General features: G+C 53.8%; 1 protein-coding gene across 7 annotated transcripts in view; it reads left to right on the forward strand.

Annotated features, from left to right (window-relative positions):
• Nucleotides 1-20,129, forward strand: part of HNF4A (hepatocyte nuclear factor 4 alpha) — a 56,208-nt gene that overhangs the window by 30,122 nt on the left and 5,957 nt on the right. For 2 of the 7 annotated variants that reach the window (XM_058685705.1, XM_058685708.1), the window contains exons 1-7: nt 2,340-2,586; nt 6,423-6,597; nt 7,731-7,825; nt 12,941-13,047; nt 13,765-13,920; nt 17,270-17,357; nt 18,500-18,655. In XM_058685705.1, coding sequence (XP_058541688.1) covers nt 2,472-2,586; nt 6,423-6,597; nt 7,731-7,825; nt 12,941-13,047; nt 13,765-13,920; nt 17,270-17,357; nt 18,500-18,655 — 892 coding nt within the window. In that variant the 5' untranslated portion in view covers nt 2,340-2,471. Of the gene's footprint in view, nt 1-2,337; nt 2,587-4,046; nt 4,115-6,422; nt 6,598-7,730; nt 7,826-12,940; nt 13,048-13,764; nt 13,921-17,269; nt 17,358-18,499; nt 18,656-20,129 lie in introns of those variants that run through there. The other 5 variants (XM_058685709.1, XM_058685710.1, XM_058685711.1 and 2 more) reach the window with 4 other exon arrangements.

Consider the following 20,129-nt stretch of genomic DNA (forward strand, 5'->3'; position numbering starts at 1 on the left):
GTATGAAACAGGTTTCTGGACTGTGACTCAGAAGCAGTGGGTCATGTGTGTTGTGCGTTTGGTAAAGTGTTTGTGTCACGGTCTGCGAACTTAGTAGCTTGTCATGTGCAGACTGTCCGTCTGGTGGTTCTTATGTGTGCCGGGTCATGCACGTGACCTGACATGGCTCACCCCAGTTGATCATAGACCTTATTTAGTTCAACCTAAGGTGTCATCTATAGAGGTTGAAAATTTGCCATTTTCGTTACCCGTTAAATTCCGATGTGCCGATAATCACGCCCCATTTTGGTAATGGGGAAGTGTGCCTCTTAGAACTGACAAATCGCTGTATGTGCAGGCCACGTATTGCTGGCTTGTGAGGGGAGTAGCTGTGTGTGGCCCATCACAGATGCCAGACAGGTGGTAGGACCTGGGCTCAGCCCTGGGGGGCCCCTCCCAGAGCTGTCCCTCCTTCTCCTCTGTGTTTATCCCTCAATCCGGTCTCCTGCCCAGCTGAACTCTGTACCGGCTACTGGAGCCAGGATCAGACATCCTCGGGTAGGCACGGGAGGAATCTGCCAATGGCTGAAGTCTCCTTTGGCCCTTAACAAATGTCAAAGTGCAGATTGGGGGAAGGGGAGCTCTCTCTTCCTCCCTCTCTGGGGGGTCTTGACCAATGGACAAATGGGCCAAGATCTCCCCATTTTACAGATGGGGAAAATGAGGCCCCGAGGGAGATGTGATTTGGACAAAGTCATCCGAACAGTGACAGAGATAGCTCCTAAACGGAGGTCTCCTGACACCAAATCCAGCCTCTCTTCTCCTCTAGAACCATGGCTTCCCCCCACAGCCCCGGTCATCTCAGGCCTGGGGAGACCTTGGAGGGGGGCAGAACTAGCCTACACAGGGCACAGAAAAGGCTTCTAACTGGAAGAATATGAGGGGGGTGCCTCTGCATGTCCTCACACACACACCGCCTCTCCCACTGATTTACCCGCACATAAACTCCCCCACGTATGTACTCACTGATTCACCCTTTCCTAATTCACCCACTCGTTCATTGATTCACTCTGTCACTACCTCATCTCCGCGCCCCTCCCTACTCGGCTATCGTTAATTCACCCACTGGTGCTCCGGCTGGCAGAGAGGACAGGCTCCCAGACTCCCAAATCTAGGCCCTTCTGCCCTCGCCTGCGCTTTCTACCTCCTTCATTGTGACCTCACCTCCCCGGCTAGGTGGGGAGCTCTTGACAGGGCCCGAGGAGAGGGCCGTGGGGCTGGAGGGAGAGACAAGAAAAGGGTGAACGCCTGCGGAAGGTTGGCAGGACCAGCTGCAGAATTTGCAGGGCCCCTTGTTCGGAAATCGTTAAGAATTTTGGCAACAGCAGAGCATGAAACCAAGCACAGGGACCTAACTGCTTGGGTGATTGGCTCACAGATGGCCCTTCTGGGGGAGGCGATGGGTGGAGAGAAGAGGGAGATAGGAAAGGGATGGGGCGGGAAAGACGGGACGGGCACTTGCTGGGTGCTGCCTTATGGTTGCCTGATACCATCTCATTTAATACTCAAGCCACCCTTTGAGGTCGATTATGCCTTTTACGGAGGAGGAAACTGAGGCTCCAAGAGGAGAATCATTTACCCAAAGTCCCGATTAGTAGGGGGTAGGCGCCTGAGTGTAATCCAGGTCTGTGGGGCTGCAAGCCTCGTCTCTGGCTGTCTAGAGGGGGCGGGGGAAGGAACCAGGAGGAGGTGACGTCTGACCTGAGCAGCTGGTGCTATGGGGGCTAGTGGTGGCCATAGTGGGGTCATGGAGAGCAGGGTGGGGAATCAGGGGTGAATCCATGCTGCTCCCCAGGGAGATGGGAAACTGGAAGGGAGTTCCCAGGAGAGAAGACTGGTGTCTGGGCCCTGGGATTTAGGTTTTTAATTCATGTGCCACAAGGCAGCTCCATCTCAAGAGCATAGAAGGTAGAAGTCACTGATTTGGGAGGTTACTGAATTAGGGCATCTTGGAGGTGGGCTGCCAGTGTCTGAGCATATCAGTTAGAATGCTGGACTCAGGGTGACAGTGACTTGGGGGCATGGCTGAGTCAGGGGTCAAATGAGTGCCGGTGAGTTAGCGTGCTCATTTTACAGAAATCCATACCTGAATATCGGGGAGTTAGGGCCCCAGCTGTTGTAACAGCACCCTGGTGTCCACCGGGAGCCAACAAACAGCCAAATCCCTGCAGCCCCGCCCAGCCTCTCCTCCAGTGGGGGAGCCGATTAACCATTAACCCCCACCCCTCCCCGGCAGAGCCTCCACCCCTTCGCAGGGGCTAGGCCAAGACTCCCAGCAGATCCTCCCAGAGGACGGTTTGAAACGCAGGAAGGCAGAGGGGGCCCCTGGGAGGAGGCGGTGGGAGGGCGGAGGGCGGGGGCCAGGGCTCTGCCCGGAGCCTTCGGGGTGGGCATCCTGGGCAGGGCAAGCGGCTGAGGTGTGGAAGGGGAGGATGCGCCTCTCCAAAACCCTTGTCGACATGGACATGGCCGACTATAGTGCCGCGCTGGACCCAGCCTACACCACCCTGGAATTCGAGAATGTGCAGGTGTTGACGATGGGCAATGGTAGGTGGGGACAGGTGTACCCAGGCGTGCCACTGGGGGTGGGTATGCCCAGATACCGGAGCGTGTCTGTGGCACTCAACGCTGGGCCGGGGGGAGAATGACAGAAAATGGCAGGTTGGGCCTATAGGCCAGTATGGGCGTCACCAGGTGAAAAAAATGTGCCCGGGTACAGTGACCAGAGGCATTCTGGGTGCGGGAGGCCTGAGCGGGCAAGTCCCCAGCGAAAGTAGGCCCCGGGATTCCCGCCTGGCCCTTCTGGTCCCTGTTACCTCAAAACTAGGTCTGCTCAGAGCGTCACTGGAGAGTGAGGACATGACCGTGAGCTCCCCGTTGGCATCTGGCTCCAGTACTTGGGCCCAACTAGGCCCCTTCACGAACCCTTTGGGGATAGGTCCCGAGACATAGAAAGGTGTCTTCTGTCCCTGAAGATGCTGGATGGAGACACAACTGGGTGTCTTTGGGACTTTCCTGGGGTGAACGCCCTGCTTAGGAAAAAAAGGAGTTCTTAAGGGAAGTTTTGCTCAGTGAGATGCCAATCAGCAGTGAGTGCTGTGTGTGCTCATGACTTCCTCTTGGTGTGCATGCACCAGTTTCTGTGTAAGTGTGTTGGGTGGGGGTGTACCGTGTTGGCAAACACATTCCTTCGGGAATTCATTGGCGTATTTGTGCCCGTGCGTGCCTGTTCCATGTCGATTTCCACTTGTATTTGGTCATTGAGTGTGTCTGTGTCTGTTGATGTCTCTAGGGGCACATGTGTTTGTCTCGCTTATGTACATAGGCAACAGTGAATGTATGTGCATGTGCCGCGGATGTGGATCTGTTCGTGTGCCCTGTGCTTTCTGGATGCGTGTCCTGTATGCACGTTCTGTCTTGTGGCCCTGTTTGTACCCACCTGTCTACAGGTGCTCGGTGCACGTCCCTGTGCTGAGTGTCCGTACTCTCTGGTAAACATGATTATGCAGACATGATATGCAGGGTTTTGATATTGCCGTTTGCCAAAGGAGATTCACATCAGCCACATGTCTGTTTCTCTCTGAGCAGATCTTCTTGTCTGAGTGTGTTTCTCCTCAGGTTTGTATATCTGCTCCCATATCACCAAGAGCACATCTGAATCGGGTGGGAGGTTCTCCTCCGCAAGGAGGTAGGGGAAGGGAGGAGGCCTGGAAGCCAGGAAGCTTCTAGAGGGGAAGGGCCCTAGGCCAGCCCCAGAGGAGAGGTGGCTGGCAGGTGCCCGAGGTCAGCCTGCCACCTGCCTTCCTTCCATGGCTGTGCGGCTCCAGCAGAGGTCTGTAACGCGTGTGGTCACTTTGGCTCAGCCAGAAAGATGTGACTGCCCTGCCCATGGTCGGCCTCACCAGCTGCTCATCTGCCCCTGCCATTCACTCACTGTGTGACCTTGGGCATATCATATCCCCTTTCTGGCCTCTCTATCTTCTGTAAAATGGGCTTAATCACCTCAGGTCTGCTGGCTAGCCACCTTTTAGGAGTGTCCGCATGAGGGAATTGAGGAGACAACACACAGGAAATGGTAAACAAGAAGCTTCTGCACTAGGCAGAGTGTCGTGTGACCCTGCAGGGACATTGTGTGCTGTCACACTCCAGGCCACTGCCCAGCCCCAGACTACTCCCTGGGGCCAGCCCCATCACCCCTTCAGAGCCTACACCTCCCAGGAATCCTGTGCACTTGAGGCAGAGGCCACCACTGGGTGTCCCCCAGACAGAACAGCCTCCAGCTCAGGAGCCAGAAGAATCTGGGCTCAGATACTACCATTGATCCTTCCCAACTATGTGAGCTCCGCAAGCCATTTTCCTCTATGAGCTTCTGTTTCCTCATCTGTCAAATGGGAATAAATAATGGCGCCTGCCTCTCAGAGGTAACCAGAGGATTAAATAAGACAAGGCACCCGGCGCTTAGCACTGGTAACTGATCCCGGCCCCACATGGGTCTTCTCAAGAACGTTCGGCATCTGTAAGAAAGGGCTGTGTTTCCTTATGACATTTGAAGGGGTCTGAGTGTTGGGATCCCATTTTAAATACATCCTGGGCTGGTGCCTCCAGGGCTCCATGGAAAGATCCCCAGCCGTCCCCCACCCCAGATTCAGAAGCAGCAGCAGCAGCAGCAGCAGCAGCAGCAGGGTCTTCGTTTATCAGAGGCCTCAGCAGGCACCCCAACAACAGCAGCCCTGGCCAGAGTCGTCCAGCACCCCCCGGGGTGTAAATCTGCGTCCTCTACTTAACAACAGTGTGATGACCCTGGGCAAGTCACTTGTCCTTTCTGAGCCTTGGTGTGCTCGCTTGGAGAATGGGGCTATCAGCTGAACCCAGGGGTGAAGTGATACACCAGGCGGCACTCAGCCCCTTCTGCCCAGGATGTAGGAAGCCCTGCCCCCAGCCTCCACCGAAATGGCCAGGAGTTGTGGGGGTCATATCTCCCCAGGGGTTGGGGGAGGTGACGCTGAGGGAGAAAGGGCACCGACACGGCTTAACAATTATCCCCATCTCCGGGAATAATTCACCAAGTGGAGGGGGCTATGCCCCCGGGCACCCTCTGGGGTCTAGGAGATGTTCAGCCAGGCGACAGCAAAGACGCAGCGGTGTCCTTTTATGCCCGGAGGTTGGACAACACCTGCTCCAGGAGTTTGATTTTGCAGGGAAGATTTTATTTCACAAATGCTGATGCAGTGCTTTTTATGTACCAAGCACGTCACATACATTGATTCACTGAATCCTCGTAGGAGTCTTAGCCGACGACACATGGCTAAGAAGTGGGCAAGCTGAGACTGAAGCTTGGCAGGAGGGCTACAGAGCGCGTGCTCTTGACTGCAGCGCGATGCCCCTCTCCGGTTCTCAGTGGGGTGTGCCCTGGGAAGTCAAGGTCAGATTCAAGGTTTCTATGCAAACACGTGTGCGCGCCTGACTGTGTGGTGTACATATGCACGCGTTTTTCTGGGGAGATGGCCCATGGCATTTAGTATCTTCTCCAAGAGGTGGAAGATTTGCTTACAAAAATATGCTTCAGCTACTGAAATTAACAAAAAAAAAAAAAAAATTGGAAACAACCAGACCAGTCGAACCACCACCTGTTACAGTTAGGGAAACTGAGGCCCAGTACGACTTGAAGCGAGGGAAAGGAATCTGTCCAAAGTCACAGGTGAGTTAGCAGCAGCAGTAGCACCCAGGACTCCAAGCACCCCATCCCCATCTTTGCCACCTGCCTCGTGTCCCCCTTCTCAGATTTATAGAGATGCAGTAGATTTTGCCTCTGGGACAGGACATATTCTAGAGGTACCCAGATCCCTGCCACGACCCTCCCAGCAGGACAAATGGGCCACTGTCTTTGGTGCGTGTCTTCCTGTTCCCCGGGACAGTTCGCAAGGCGTGTGGGTACATTGAGAAATGAGGGACAGGACCTGAGCAGGGCCTGAGTAGATGCTACGGTGTGTTTGTCCCTTCCACAGCCCCCTCGGCCCCGCCAGTCACGGTCTGTAAGGGTCAGATGCATCAGAGCGGGTGGCCAGATTTTCATTACTTCCCAGAGAAAGCTGGGCCCAGCTCTCTCCACCTTGGGGAGAAACAGGTCCTCACAAAGGACTCTGTGAAGTCAGTGTCACAACCATCCCTAAGTAATGATGCAAAACGGGCATTCCGCATGCCAAGGGACTTGCCCAAGGTCACTGGGGGAGTGGGAACCTCGGTCTGAATGAGGCTGAAGCCCCGGGGGGAGACCCCCACGACGCTCATATTGGTTTCTGAATCTAAACCACCAGGGGTGCAGGGCCTCTGGGACGTGAATTTCTGTCCCTCCTGAGCTCTCACTCTTGTCTCCTCTGGTGCAGACACATCCCCATCAGAAGGTGCCAACCTCAACGCACCCAACAGCCTGGGTGTCAGCGCCCTGTGCGCCATCTGTGGGGACCGGGCCACAGGGAAACACTATGGTGCCTCCAGCTGTGACGGTTGCAAGGGCTTCTTCCGGAGGAGTGTGAGAAAGAACCACATGTACTCCTGCAGGTGAGGAGCCCCTGCTTGGAGCCTTGATCTCTCTAGCTGGAAAGTGGGTCCACTTGAGCTAATGATGTTCCCCAGTTTGTCTACTCCCGGACTAGGTCCCAGGAACATCCTCCTTCTGAGGACTTAAAGCTTCTTCTGGTTTCTTAGGCTTTGGGGACCCAAATGGGAACATCCATTCTAGGAACCTCATTTACTGAGCATAAAGCTACCAGCTGCCCTTTACTGAGCACTTACTATATGCCAGACAAACTGAATCTTTGCATGTATTTAACTGGCCCCGCAAGCCCATTGTTACTTTTCTTATTTAGCAAATGAGGATCCATGAGGCTTGGGATCAAGCCCACTGTGAAGCCTCAGAGGATGGGGCCCATCCCTCAACCCGATGCTTTTCCTGGGGCAAATAGGGGATTGGCCCCAGGCCTTTCCATATACCCCAAGGGCTTCCCAAAGCCTTCCTCGGGATCCTGCCTTCAAAAGCATCTCCCGTGATGAGAAACAACAATAATAAAATAATGGCATTCGGTTATGAGTATTTGGCATATGCTGACGCTGTGCCAAGCCCCGTCCACATATTATCTTATTTCTACCTGTCAACACCCCTCTGACATGGTGACTATTATTCTTCCCATTTTATAGATGAGGAAGCTGTGGCTTGGAGAGGGCCAGGAATTTGTCCAAGGTCATCCAGCTTGAATGAATGGCAGAGCCCAGGATGATACTCAGGGCTCCACCCATAACCCCTGTGGGGCACTGCCTCTGTTTATGCCCCCTCCAGAGAGTCACTTATGTGAACCAAGTATTGACTCTGAACCATAACCAGGAGCCTGCTATGGGCTCTATCACATTCTGTGATAGCAGTGCCCTGGTATGCAAGGGGCTAGAGTTTCCAAACCCAGTTCTACCACCAGGTCGAGCGATCCTGGGCTACAGGTCACCTCTCTGAGCCTCAGTTTCCCCATGTTCAGCCGGTCAGGGTTGGATTCTCAGAGAGTCCATAGGGCCTTTCTCGTGGTTCACATAGCTCCTGTGATGGAGGCGAGGAGGCTGGGAGTCAACAGGTGGCCAGGGTTCTAGTTCAGTCCTGGGATGGGAGGGCCGTCCCTTCTCCATCCAACCATCCAAGCCCTCTTCAGATTTAGTCGGCAGTGCGTGGTGGACAAAGACAAGAGGAACCAGTGCCGCTACTGCAGGCTCAAGAAGTGCTTCCGGGCTGGCATGAAGAAGGAAGGTGAGCCTCGGCCCTCCCCCTTCCACCCCGCCGCCCCACCCACACCTGCAGTCCTGGGCAGTCATTTACAACTGCGGCCACACTTTATGACTCGGTGACAGGCTCCAGGGTGAATGGCTAATGGCTGAGAGGAGGGAGGGCCTGGCAATCTGACCACAGGGAGGGGCTGGGCTTGGTCTTGAGAAAGATTGGAAGAGATAAACTCGCACTCTGGGGCGCTCAGGTTCCCAGCCGTCACCACCCGTACCTGCCTCACCGCCACGGGAAGCCCATTTGGGCGTTTTCTCTTAATATACTCTTTCGAACAGGAAGAGAGCAGAGAATGACCTTACACACGTCCACGTATCCACCATGCAGACAGCGTGGGGTGGGAGGTGGGGGCTTTCTTCCTGAGCTTCCGGTCCCAGGGACAGGTGCACCCGTTCCTTAGTTTTCAGTGTTGAGTATCAGGTGGCCCAAAGTTTTCATGTTTTAGGGAGTGGGAACAAGGTGTCAGACTTGACCTGGGTGGAGGCAGAGGGGAAGACCAGAGCACATTTATTAAGGTCTTTCCAGGCCTCCTGCCACCAGCAGATGCCAGTCACTGGGCTGGGCTTTTCCACGAGTGATGACGTGGCACCCTAGGTGGCCGGGGAATTGTCAGTCCCCCTCTTCCTGGAGGAGGGAACCGAGGCCCAGAGTGGTTCAGCAACTTGCCTAAGGCCACACAGCTTGTCAGTGCAAGATCCGAGGTTTGCACCCAGTGCTCCAGACTAGAGTTCAGTGCTGTCTTGTGGTCCCTCAACGCTGCCTCCTTTATGACCTCCAGACCTCAGGAACATTTAAAATGTTGGCAGCCTGAGCTCAGGAAGCAAAAATCCTTTAACTTCTTCATCTCCTTCTCCCCTCCACTCCCCTCCCCCAGCTCGGGCACCAGACCTTCACCCCTAGCCTGCAGCCGTGTGGCACACCCAGCCCCCCATCCGGTCCTGTATGACACCCCCCGACACACCGCACCCCAGGGTAGGAAGCTGGGACCAGCCTTCCCAAGCCGACTTCGCCCATGCGAAGGGAGGGCACCCCTCCCCGTCTCTGCCTCGGAGCCCCTGTTCTCCCCGACCCCTCCCTAGGACGTATGTCTGCATGCCACCCCTGAGGGGACTTGCTCATGAGTCCTGTTAGGGAGTTGGGCCTGCTGACCCCTATGAAGCAGTGGGTGGTCCCCAAGTTCCCCTCCTGTTGCCAACTCCACCATGGTAGCTCCCAGATCTGGGAGGGATCGGGGACTCTCAGATGGGGAGGGCCTTTTTCAAAGGTCGACACCCCCCACCTCCCCCTACCCAGTTCTCAGTGAGGTCGAGTCTCTCTCCTCTGAGTTGGGTACCACATTGTGGAATGAGGAATGTGACAGGCGGGACTGTGGCATGTGGATGAGCGGCTGGAGGCAAGGACAAGCCTGAGAACTGCAGTCTAGGGGCCTCGTGGTCTATGGTTCTCACAGCCGGTGGTTTTACTCCCCAACAGCCTAAGGTTTCAAGTTCGAGAGCGTGGATGTCTCATGGTAAAGTTTCAGGCCTTGTGACAGGCAGGCAGCAGAAGGATCGACAGCCTTCCTGGGCCGTATGTGGCCTGGTGCCTGCATGTGTTCAGTCTTCATATGTGTCTCTTGCTAAACCTCCAGAGGCGTTGGCATGGGTGTCACTTCAGGGACATTCCTTCTGGACTCTGGTTTTCCCATCCATAAAGTGAGGAAGGTGATAATGGTGCCTTCCAGCTCTGTGAGTCCAGCTACACACTCACTGATGTACCACTCCCCATGGGGACATGTGTGTTTGTTCCCTGGTCCTCCCCTTGAGCTGCCAAGGAGACAGCAGACCCGTGTCCTGGCTTCTGGAAGGGGAAGGGGAGCTCCAGGCCGTTCTGCCTTGGCATAACCTTGAAAATAGCCAGTGCTTCATGGCTCAGGGAAGGCAGCTTTATGCCAGGAGGATGGGAAGATTGGCTGATGGCAGGTGAGTGTCGGCCTGTAGATGTTGACACTTATTTGCACGCCTTGGTCAACCGGAAGATCATGATGCATGCAGTAGCTTGGTTGCTTCGAGACTAGGCCAGGGCAGAAAAGTAGTCAGTTGCTGTCACCGTCAAGCTCTGGGAAGAAAGAGGATTACCAGGTCTACCCAAGTCTGCTAGTCCCAACGCCCCTTGTTAGCCTGCTGGGAAGTCCTCAAAGCCAAGAGAGATTCTCAGTGGAAGCCTCCGTGATCCAGAGACTTGGGACAAGTTTTCATTTCTCTTCTTTGATGGCCTTAGGATTCAGGAATTGAACCACAAAAGTGGTCCCTGATGACAGGAAAGCATTTGCTGCAAACACAGGATTTACGGACCGGCCGGGCGTATGCAAGGGCGTCAAATCTACCCCCTCCCTACTTTACAGATGGGGAAATTCAAGCCAGACAGGTGACATGATTGGGTGGGGTCAGGACTAGAACTTGGGCTCCCCTGAGCTGGGCAGACACCAAGCTCCCTGGATGGACATTGGGAGGCTCAGCCTGGAGGCATCTTCTCTGGTCTAGGTTCCTGAAACTTCCTCTTGACCACAGGGAAGGGCTCCAAATCCCACAGGCCTGTGAGTCTTGGCCAGAGGATATTCCATGGTGGCCAGAAGTGGGTTCCCTTGAAGGCAAGAAGACTCTGGGGAGAAAGCTGGGGGTCAGTGGGCCCAACAGCAGGTCTTGAATTCTCTCCTATAACCTGAGACAACACCTACCTGGGTCTTGACTGGCAGACCCGGGACAAATGCCCAGCTCCTGGACGGAAGCCCACTCAGGAAGCTGGGCCAAGGGTGAGTGCAGCAGGTACAGGTTGGTGGTGGGCCGGGGTGGTCTGATGGGTCTTTCCTCAGAACCCCAGCCCAGCCCCCCATGGGCCCTGTCCAGGGGTTCTCTGGGAAGACAGGTTCATCCTCCTCTCTGCCTCTGGCCGGGTCGGTTAATATTCAATAGAAGTTACATTAGGTCCCCGACCCTGCTAATACTGAGCAAACATTTGGAAAACATCATTCCGTGACTGAGCTCTTGCTGGGCACTGATAACACCGGCTAACCTTGAGGAGCCCAATCCGCAGCTGCTGACAGCGGCCCTTTTATTGGGCCCGCCTCCACTCGGCGCCCTGGTGGGTGCGGGCGCTGGCAGCCATGGGAGGGGTGTCGGCAGTGGGCAGGGCCACTACGTGTGCAGGGGAGCAGTCCCGGGAGCCGGTCCTCTCCTGGGAGGTGGGTCGCAAGAGAGATTTCTTACCTGGGACCTCGGTCATACCCCACCCACTCCGGGGCTCCGTTCAGATTCTTTGATTTTCATTCTCTGACTTCAAGACTGTGTGAAATCGAGAGGAAGCTGGATGGCTGCAATGTGGGGGTCCCGTGGAGAGAGAGGGCATCGGGCCCAACTGGGAACCAAAACTTGTTGCATTCACCTGACAAACACGTACTGAGCACCCACTGTGCGCCAAGCTGCGTTCTAGTCACTGGGGCTACGGCAGCGAACAGGACCGTAGTGCTAGCATTCTGGAGCTTTCCTTCCCATCGAGGGACAGAGAGTAAAGAATGAACAAAGGATTCTACAATAAGGGCCCCAAAGAAAAGTGAAGCAGTGTAAATAAAGGGCAGAGCATGAGGGAGGGATGCCACGTCGGGCAGGATGGTCAGAGAGGGTGTCTCGGAGAAGGTGACGTTGGCACGGAACCAGGCGAGAAGTCAAGAGGCTAAGCTGGGGGGTGGGGTCAGAATCCTTGGCAGAGGTGCTGATCGAGAGCGGGTGGAGTGGGACCCGAGAAGAGGGGCCACGGTAGGGGTTGTGGCTTCACTCCATATGGGCCGGGGAGTCACTGGTTTTGAGCAGTGGGGGATCGTGACTGAGTTCAGTGTTAGCGGATCCCCTCGTCTTCTGCGAGGTGCCCAGACGGTCAAGGCGAGGCCAAAAGCAAAGAGACCAGGGAGGAGAGGCTGAGCTGCTCGAGGGAAGACGTAGCAGGGTCCAGACTGGAGCGGGGGGGCGGGGGAGGGGGCACGCGTGGATTCTGTGGGGATTCCGGACAGCACGTGGGCGTGAGCAGAGGCGGCCCGTGAAATAAAGAGAGGACTCCCAGGCTGGGAGAGGAAGAATAAACTAGCCTATTCCTGACGTGGGCAAGACTGAAGAGGAGCGGGTCTGGGAGGGAAAAAGTTTATAGATGGGGAAACCGAGGCCCCAAGAGAGGACTTGATTTCTACCAGCACACAGAGTAAGTGGCAAATTCCAGACAGCCACCCAGGTCTCCGGCCGCCTCGTGCTCCCTCCTGCCAGCTTCAGCAAAGCCTCGTTCCACAGTGAGGCCTCTTGGACTCTAGGGGATGGCCAGGGCAACAGAAGGTCCATCTTAAATCTTAGGCCAGGACTGACATGGATGGGGATGTGCAGGGAGGTGTGGGGGCCCCCGTAGGTGGAGGCCCAGATTTCTGAGTTCCTGGAGGAGAGTGCACCGGTGGGACGGGAGGGGCCCAGGGCTGCTTCTTGCTGTCTCTGAGGTTAGCCTGGAGCATGTGCCAGGCAGGTGGGGGCCTCCAGATCCCCTTTTCCAGGCTTTCCGTCTCCGTGTTCAGGAACCCCTGGGCCATCTCTGTGTCACCCAGAGGCATTTTTTGCTTATTTTACCCACTTTCATCTGTGAAAAAAGGGCCCCTTCTCCAAAACAGAGCTTAAACATCTGTCATCTAGACAGATCCCCTCTTCAATACTCAAGACCCATCTTAAACCCTCTCCAAGGCATCACTGTGTTGCATCCGTCCGGGGACGGGTGGATCACTCCCTCAGCACCCCGTTGTGTTGGGGGCAGTTCTGGTGCTTTGAAGTTTCTCCCACGTGCTGGGTTGGAATGCATCTCTCCTCATTCCCACACGCTGAGCCGGGCTCTGCCCCCTGGGTGCTCCCTCCTATTCCCACCTCCAACCGTGTTTCCTTTACTCCAGTTCAGCCCTTCAGTATCTCCTGCTGGGTCGAGCTCTCTCCCCTCGTGCCTCACCCGCTCCTCAGCAGTCAGGGGACCACCCTCCCCTCCACCCCATCCCTGGCCTCCCTCCTCATCGCTCTCTCCTCCTCCCAGCTGTGCAAAATGAGCGGGACCGGATCAGCACTCGCCGATCAAGCTACGAGGACAGCAGCCTGCCCTCCATCAATGCATTGTTGCAGGCCGAGGTCCTGTCCCAGCAGGTACTGGGATGACCCTCTACCCACCTGGGGATCCCCCACACCAAGGAGGGGTCTCACCTCCACCCCTGTCCTCTCCAGCCAGGTCCTGAAGCAACAGCTAGAAGGGTCCTGGGATATCACAGAAGGGAAACCGAGTCCAGTGTCATACAGCCAGTTTAGTAGCAAAGGCAGAACTCAAACTCGGGTCTGGCACACTGTGGCACTTTCTAGTCCGACCCTTTGCATGCATGTGTTCTGCAGGCCAAGCAGAGTTTACTGTCATGAGGGCCTGAGATCACCTGAGCCCTAAGAGAACAGATTAGTGCACAAGCAGACAGATTAGCAAACTGGGGCTCAGCCCGTCCCCTGCTCTGTGACCTTGGGCAAGTCACAGCACCTCTCTGGGCTGGTTTCTTTACCTATCAGATGAGGATGATGATTTTTGCCCCGCTTCTCCTGTAGGGCCGAGAGTCTCCTTGGGGTTCTAAGAAGCTGACATTGGGAATTGGGCAGCAGGTGAAGGCCCGGGGGGGAGGCCTCCTCCCTCATAGCTGACTTCTTCAGCATCCTTTCTGCTCTCTACCTGCCTCTGAGCTTCCTCCGGAGCCTAGAAGGCATCTGTAGTCCATCTCCCCTTTTGCAGACCGGGAAACTATCTGGAGGGAGGGCGCTCTGTGCAAAGGACAGAGACTGTAGGAGGGCTTGGCCATCCTCAGCATTTTCCTTCTCTTCCCCCAGATCACCTCCCCCGTCTCTGGGATCAACGGAGACATTCGGGCGAAAAAGATCGCCAGCATCGCCGATGTGTGCGAGTCCATGAAGGAGCAGTTGCTGGTGCTCGTTGAGTGGGCCAAGTACATTCCTGCTTTCTGCGAGCTCCCTCTGGATGACCAGGTGAGAGGAGACATGGTCTGTGGGCATGGGGGCACTGGGCAGGTAGATCCTGCTGGCCCACCTGGGATATAGCCTTGGACTGGTTTGATTTTATTTAACGAAACACACATGGTGCTCGTGTGTGTCTCGAGCTGTGTAAATCACTATACAAATATTAACTCATTTAATCCATCCAACAGCCCTATGAGATAGGTACTGTTATCATCCCCATCTTATAGGTGATGAAACTGGGGCACAGAGAGCTTAAGTGACCTGCTCAGGGTCACACAGCTAGTACCCAGCACAGCTGGGATTAGAACACTGTGCATGCAAGTGTGCTTTGGCGGGCAAGCTCCAAAGTCCAGGCTTCTAGCCACTGCACTCCTGCACGAGACAGGTCTCCTGGGGACATGTTGACAGGGCCCCAGAGCCAGGGATCAGGAGATTTGAGCTTGAGCCCTGGCTCTAAGACTGGTGCTTTGTGTGATCTTGGGCAAATTGCTTCCTCTCTCTGAGCCTCAGTTTTCTTATCTGTAAAGTGGGAATTATAATATCTGCTTCATAAAAAATTAAAGACATCACTATTTGAAACGATCATTTAACGGAGCACCTCCATTGTGCCCAGGCCGCAGCTGGCCTCCCCAAGTGTCACTTTCTTGTATCCCACCAAGATGGTTTCACTCAGCATTTTATTTCCCACGTACATTCTTTGGAATACCGGAAAGGTCCCAGGGAGGCATGGGTACATTTCTGAGGACAGGTGAGTTTCACAGATATTGCAAATGATGGCTCCTGACCAGGCACCCCCTAGGCCTCTGCAGACACTTTCTGGGAAAGGGTTGCTGGACTGGGTCACCTTCTCAGCTGGGAGGGAGGGAGCTCAGGGGCACCAGTGGACAGTGCCCCAGACCTCAGCTCCTGGTGCATTTGCTTCTCTAGTGTGCACATTTGCACAAAACATTGGCAATGTGTGTTAGTCTATTAAAGTTTCTGAGAAGTGAACTTTGTGAACTGAACTTTGTGAAACTGAACTTTGTGCAACTGAACTTTGTGAAACCCAGGGCTTCTCAAACTCCCCTGACCCCCAGACTCTCCTGGAGCACCTATTTGTATGCTAGGGTCGACACACTGTGGAAACACTGGTGTGGCTGGTCCTCACCTTCACACTGGGACCTGGATCAGATGCTCTGTCCCATAGATCCCTCCCCACTTTGGGAAGGATAACAGGCCAGGGATCTCGGCCGAGTTGTCCCTGCCTTTACCCCTGTTCCTTATGTGCTGGCCCTGGTCTCCTCTGCTGGAGAGTCTGTATTAATGTTTAATCCCTTCTGCTCCTTCCCAGGGGCTCAGCAGGGCAATAAGATACCCCCAAGCTGAACAATTGTTAACCTCAATTTCCCACCCAAACCTCCCTGGCTGGGGCTCAGAGCATTCTTAGAGAGCAGTGATGGGTGGCCAGCAACGCAGGACAATCATTAACATCCCCGCACCCCCTGCCTGCCCACCCCCAGAATAGCTGCCATGTCAGGAGGGCTCCCAGCTCCCCGTTCATGGTGTATAAGGAGCCCATCTTGCCCAAGATAGTTGGGGCACACGTGGGAGAGTTGGGGGACACTGTCCTCCAAAGGACACCCCAAATCTGTCAACATTGCTCCAGGAGCCACTTTCCAAGTTTGCTTCTTCATTTGTTTTGGGCACCAATCCATTGAAACCCAGGAGGCTGAGTAGCATTGAATACAGGGGCTAAGGTCTAGAGAGGGAAAGCGGTCTGCCCCAGGTCGCAGAGCAAGGCAGCCACAGGGCTGGGATCTGACTGCAGGTCTCTTGCCCCCTCGGTTTGAGAGTCACTGGGGTCGGTGGCGAAAGCCCTCCACAGCACCTTGAGAATGGGAGGTGCTTGATAATAAACATCCTTGGCCTCCTTTGTCCTGGTTGTAGAACGTGGACTCACCTGCAGGCCTCTTTACCATTCTCCTCTTTTCTTGTCACCCTCATAAGGTGTGACCATGGGAGAATAGATGAAGAAGAGCTGGTGGCTGCCCAGGAGGGGCTGGATCTGGAAAGGAAGTTAACTAGTTTGCTCATTCATTCATTCATTCATTCATCCCTTCACCCATTCCTTCCTTTCTTCTTTCAAATAAATATTTATTGACGGTTTATTGTGTGCCAGCTGCCTTCCATGCCTTAGACAGTTTCGCCTCCTTAGAGAGAATTTCTCTGCCCTCCCCACCCAGCGTAGCCCCTCTTGTCCCATATCTCTTTCTCACGTGACTCTCACCTCCCTCCATCTGTCTTGTCCTTCCTTCCTAAGAAGTGTCTGTCGCTTAGTAGGCACTCGACATTTGATAAATGAGAGAAGGAACAATCAAAACATTTTTGCGTCCTAGTTTAGCCTGCTAAAAAAGTCTCCAAAATTCCCCAATCCAACCTTGCAGACAAGATCGTTGAGGTGACCAGCCTGTGACTATTTTCACCAGTTGCCATTTTTCCCATCCTCTGGGCCTGACATAAACACCAAAGCAGATGGTTCGGAAAGGACTGACAGTGTCCTCCTGGCCGGGCCCCTGCCTCGGACTTCAGTCTTCCAAAGCTGCTTTGTCTTCTCTGCAGGGAAGGAATATGTCAAGCCCATCCCCTGCCAAGGACCAGTGCTCACGCCTTTGCTTTGGGAACCAACACCCATGTCCAAATGCTTGGAACTCACTCTCAGAATCCTAGAATCTTACAATGTCAAGTGAGCAGGTACCCTGGAGATCTTCCAGAGTAGGGATTTCCCAAACACAATTGCACATCAGAATCACTGGAGAGCTTGTTAAATACAGATCCTTGGGCCCACTTTTACAGACTCAGAATCTCTGGGAGTAGAGCCTAAGAATCTGCATTTTACAAAATACTCTTCATAATCTTCCGTAGCTGGTCCACGGGTAGGAGTTCGGGACCTATGGTTTTAGATCTTCCTGGCTCATAGACCCTCTTGAGAGTCTGATGAAACTCTGCTGCAAAAACAAAAACAAAAACACCCAGAATGGTGTTAAGTTTCATCAGGCACAGAAACAAGGCCCAGAGAGAAGAGGCAGCTTGCCCAAGGCCACAGCAGTTCAAAGATAAAGTTAGCATCTGGCCTCCTAGCTCTGAGTGCATGTTCTTTTCCCTTCCAGGTTCCTGTTGAACCTTTTCCAGGTTTTCTCCGTTGTAGGAGGAAGGCGACAGCTTTCTGAAGCCCTTTTATTGTAGTTCAGGCAGGTAAAGGCAAGGGAAGCATTAAGCCAGCTTTCCCAGGGTCACTGAGTTGGCTAGGAGCAACTTTCCAGGGGGTGCAGACAGCTTTTCAGGAGTCCCACGGCCAGACACCATCCCTTTTCTCTTCCAGGTGGCCCTGCTCAGAGCCCATGCCGGTGAGCACCTGCTGCTTGGAGCCACCAAGCGATCCATGGTGTTCAAGGACGTTCTGCTTCTAGGTAAGCAGGATGCCTGCCCCAACCAGGGCTCTGCGGAGGGCATGCCCAGTGTGGAATGCACCCGGGCACAGGAGACTTCCAAGGTGGCATGCAGGGGCAAGGGAGAAAGATCAAGAGTAGCCTCTTCCCAGGGCACCTGGGTGGCTCAGTCGGTTAAGCGTTTGACTCTTGATCTTGGCTCAGGTCATGATCTCAAGGTTTGTGAGATTGAGCCCCATGTCAAGCTCTGCACTGACAGTGTGGAGCCTTGCTTGGGATTCTCTCTCTTCCTCCTTTTCTGCCCCTCCCCTGCTTGCTTGCTCTCGTTCTCTCTCTCTCTCTCTCTCAAAATAAATAAGTAAACATTAAAAAAAAAAAAAAAAAAAGGAATAGACTTTTCCCAGTGTTCCCATCTGGATCCTCTACTCAGATGCAAGAAGTGTGGACACCAGGCAAGGAAGGCCTCCAAGGTTAAAGTTAGAGCACAGTAGGGGTTATCCCTGGAATTGCCCTTGCACTCTGAGTGCTTTCTGGAGCAGGGGCAAGACGCAGCCAGGAATGGCACAAACCTTGGCCTATGTCACGTCTGCTCCCATGGCGTGTTTATTTATTATTTTAGATGCTCGTATAGATCACACTATGGGCCAGATCCTAGTCTTAACACTTTACAAACACTACTCCTTTAATACAACGACCCTAGGAGGTAGGCTCTGTTATTTATCCCCATTTTGCAGATGAAAAAAACTGAAGCACAGAAAGTAATTTATCCAAATATATATGGTTAGTTAGTGGTGGAACTGGATTTCAACCCCAGGCAGTCTAGTTCTAGAATCTGGGCCCTTAACCTTGATGTGTTGTTGCCTCCTAAGTGGCCCTCGAATGTCACTACTCTTACGGGTCATGTCAGAGAATGGAGCACGGGTGATGTGAAAGGCTCCTAGAAAGCCAGGCTCCAGGCCCAGTCCGATGACCTCAAGCAACTCATTCCTTTCATCTGGGCCTCCATTTCTTCATCTGTGAAATGGGCATGATAATCCCCATGGGGCCTTCTCCCACGGGCACCAGTTGCATTGCAGCCGCAAAGGACAGGGCCTACGCAAAGCTGGGGAGAAGCGTACACCCAAGGGGGTGTCTTGATCCCCTTTCCTTCCCAACCCACCCAGGCAATGACTACATCGTCCCTCGGCACTGCCCGGAGCTGGCAGAGATGAGCCGGGTGTCCGTGCGCATCCTCGACGAGCTGGTGCTGCCCTTCCAGGAGCTGCAGATAGATGACAATGAGTATGCCTGCCTCAAAGCCATCATCTTCTTTGACCCAGGTACAGTCCGCCCCTCCCTCCCGCCCCCGATGCTCCAGACCCTCTGTCACACTTCTCCTGTGGTGTGCCCTACATTCACAGCCTCCCTCTGCAGGACAACAACTGGGAGAGGCTGTTTGCATTCGCTGTTTCCCAGACGAGGAAAACCAGGTTCAGAGAGCTGATGTGCCTTGACAAGGCACATGGGCTCCAGGGGCTTGGTTCTGTCCTTTTTCTCCTTTCCCTTCTGTCCCCTCCTCCCTTCCTCCTCTCCCTACCTCCTCCCTTCCTTCTTTTCTTTCCTTTCATCTTTTCTCTTTCCCTGAAACGTTTTTACCAAAATAATATCTGCACACATTTAAATTCAAACAGTCCCCCCACTCCACATTCCCTGCTAAAGCCTCCTTCCCAGGGGGCACCATTTCTGATTCTTTTAACTGTTTCTTCGGGCTCTAAATAAAATGCTAAGCCTTCTCCTTCTTGATGTAGCTGTTTCCGATCGCAGTTGCCCTCCTACACTCGTGGAGGATCTCACTGTTCCCTTTCGCCATTCCGTCTTCTCTCTCCCATCTTCTTCCTATATTTTCAGGGATAGTTTGGTGTCTGCTGACTATCTTTACAATGTTGTTGGCTCTCCTTTCCCCATCCCATCTACTGACTTTCCACCTGCGTTTTTACAGAATGTCCTTATAGTTATGTCTTTGTGCAAAGCCCGATTTAATTTTACCATATCAAGATGCCTGGACTTCAAAGGCTTGCTTGCTAACTTACCTCCTTACATGTTAGAGGGGACCCACCATGTGCCCAGGCATTGCCCACTGCCCTTAGTGCTAGGCCCCACCAACATGGAGATCACCTCCGGTAATAACGGTAACGAAGAGGAAGATGACCACAGTTTCTGGAATGCTCACTAAGGCACCATTCTAAAGACTTGATGTGGATTATGCCACTTCTTGCTTGCAACACAGTACCTCTGAGGTAGGAATTGTTATTATCTCCATTTTGCAGATAAGGAAACTGAGGCACAGGGAGATTGGCTAATTTGCCCAAGGTTATACAACCAGGAGATGGCAGAGCTTGGATTTGAACTTCAGACTATCTAGCACTCAAACCTATATTCTTACCTACTGCACACTCTTCCCCATTTCTTGAAGGGTAAGACTTCTGGTTCTAGTTTCCTTGAGCACCTGGCCCAGGCTTATCCTCTGCAGTGCTCAGCACAGAGCTGGACAGGTAGTAATTGCTCAATAAGATGGGATTATTGATGCCGAGTCAGGGTGAGCAACCTGGCTTGGAGGGGCAGGTGACCTAGTATAGGGCCTGGCATGTAGGTGATGCTCCATAAATGTTTGTTGACTGAATGAAGGAATGCACAAGTATGGCTCAGTGGAGTGAGCCCTGGAATGGAAATGTGAGTGAAATTCTCTATCTGCAACTTACTTTTGCATTAAAGAGGTGATAAATGCATTACCTCCATAAAGGTTGAATTTAACTC

The sequence above is a fragment of the Neofelis nebulosa genome, chromosome 9, assembly GCF_028018385.1.
Source record: "Neofelis nebulosa isolate mNeoNeb1 chromosome 9, mNeoNeb1.pri, whole genome shotgun sequence".
Classification (NCBI taxonomy): Eukaryota; Metazoa; Chordata; class Mammalia; order Carnivora; family Felidae; genus Neofelis; species Neofelis nebulosa.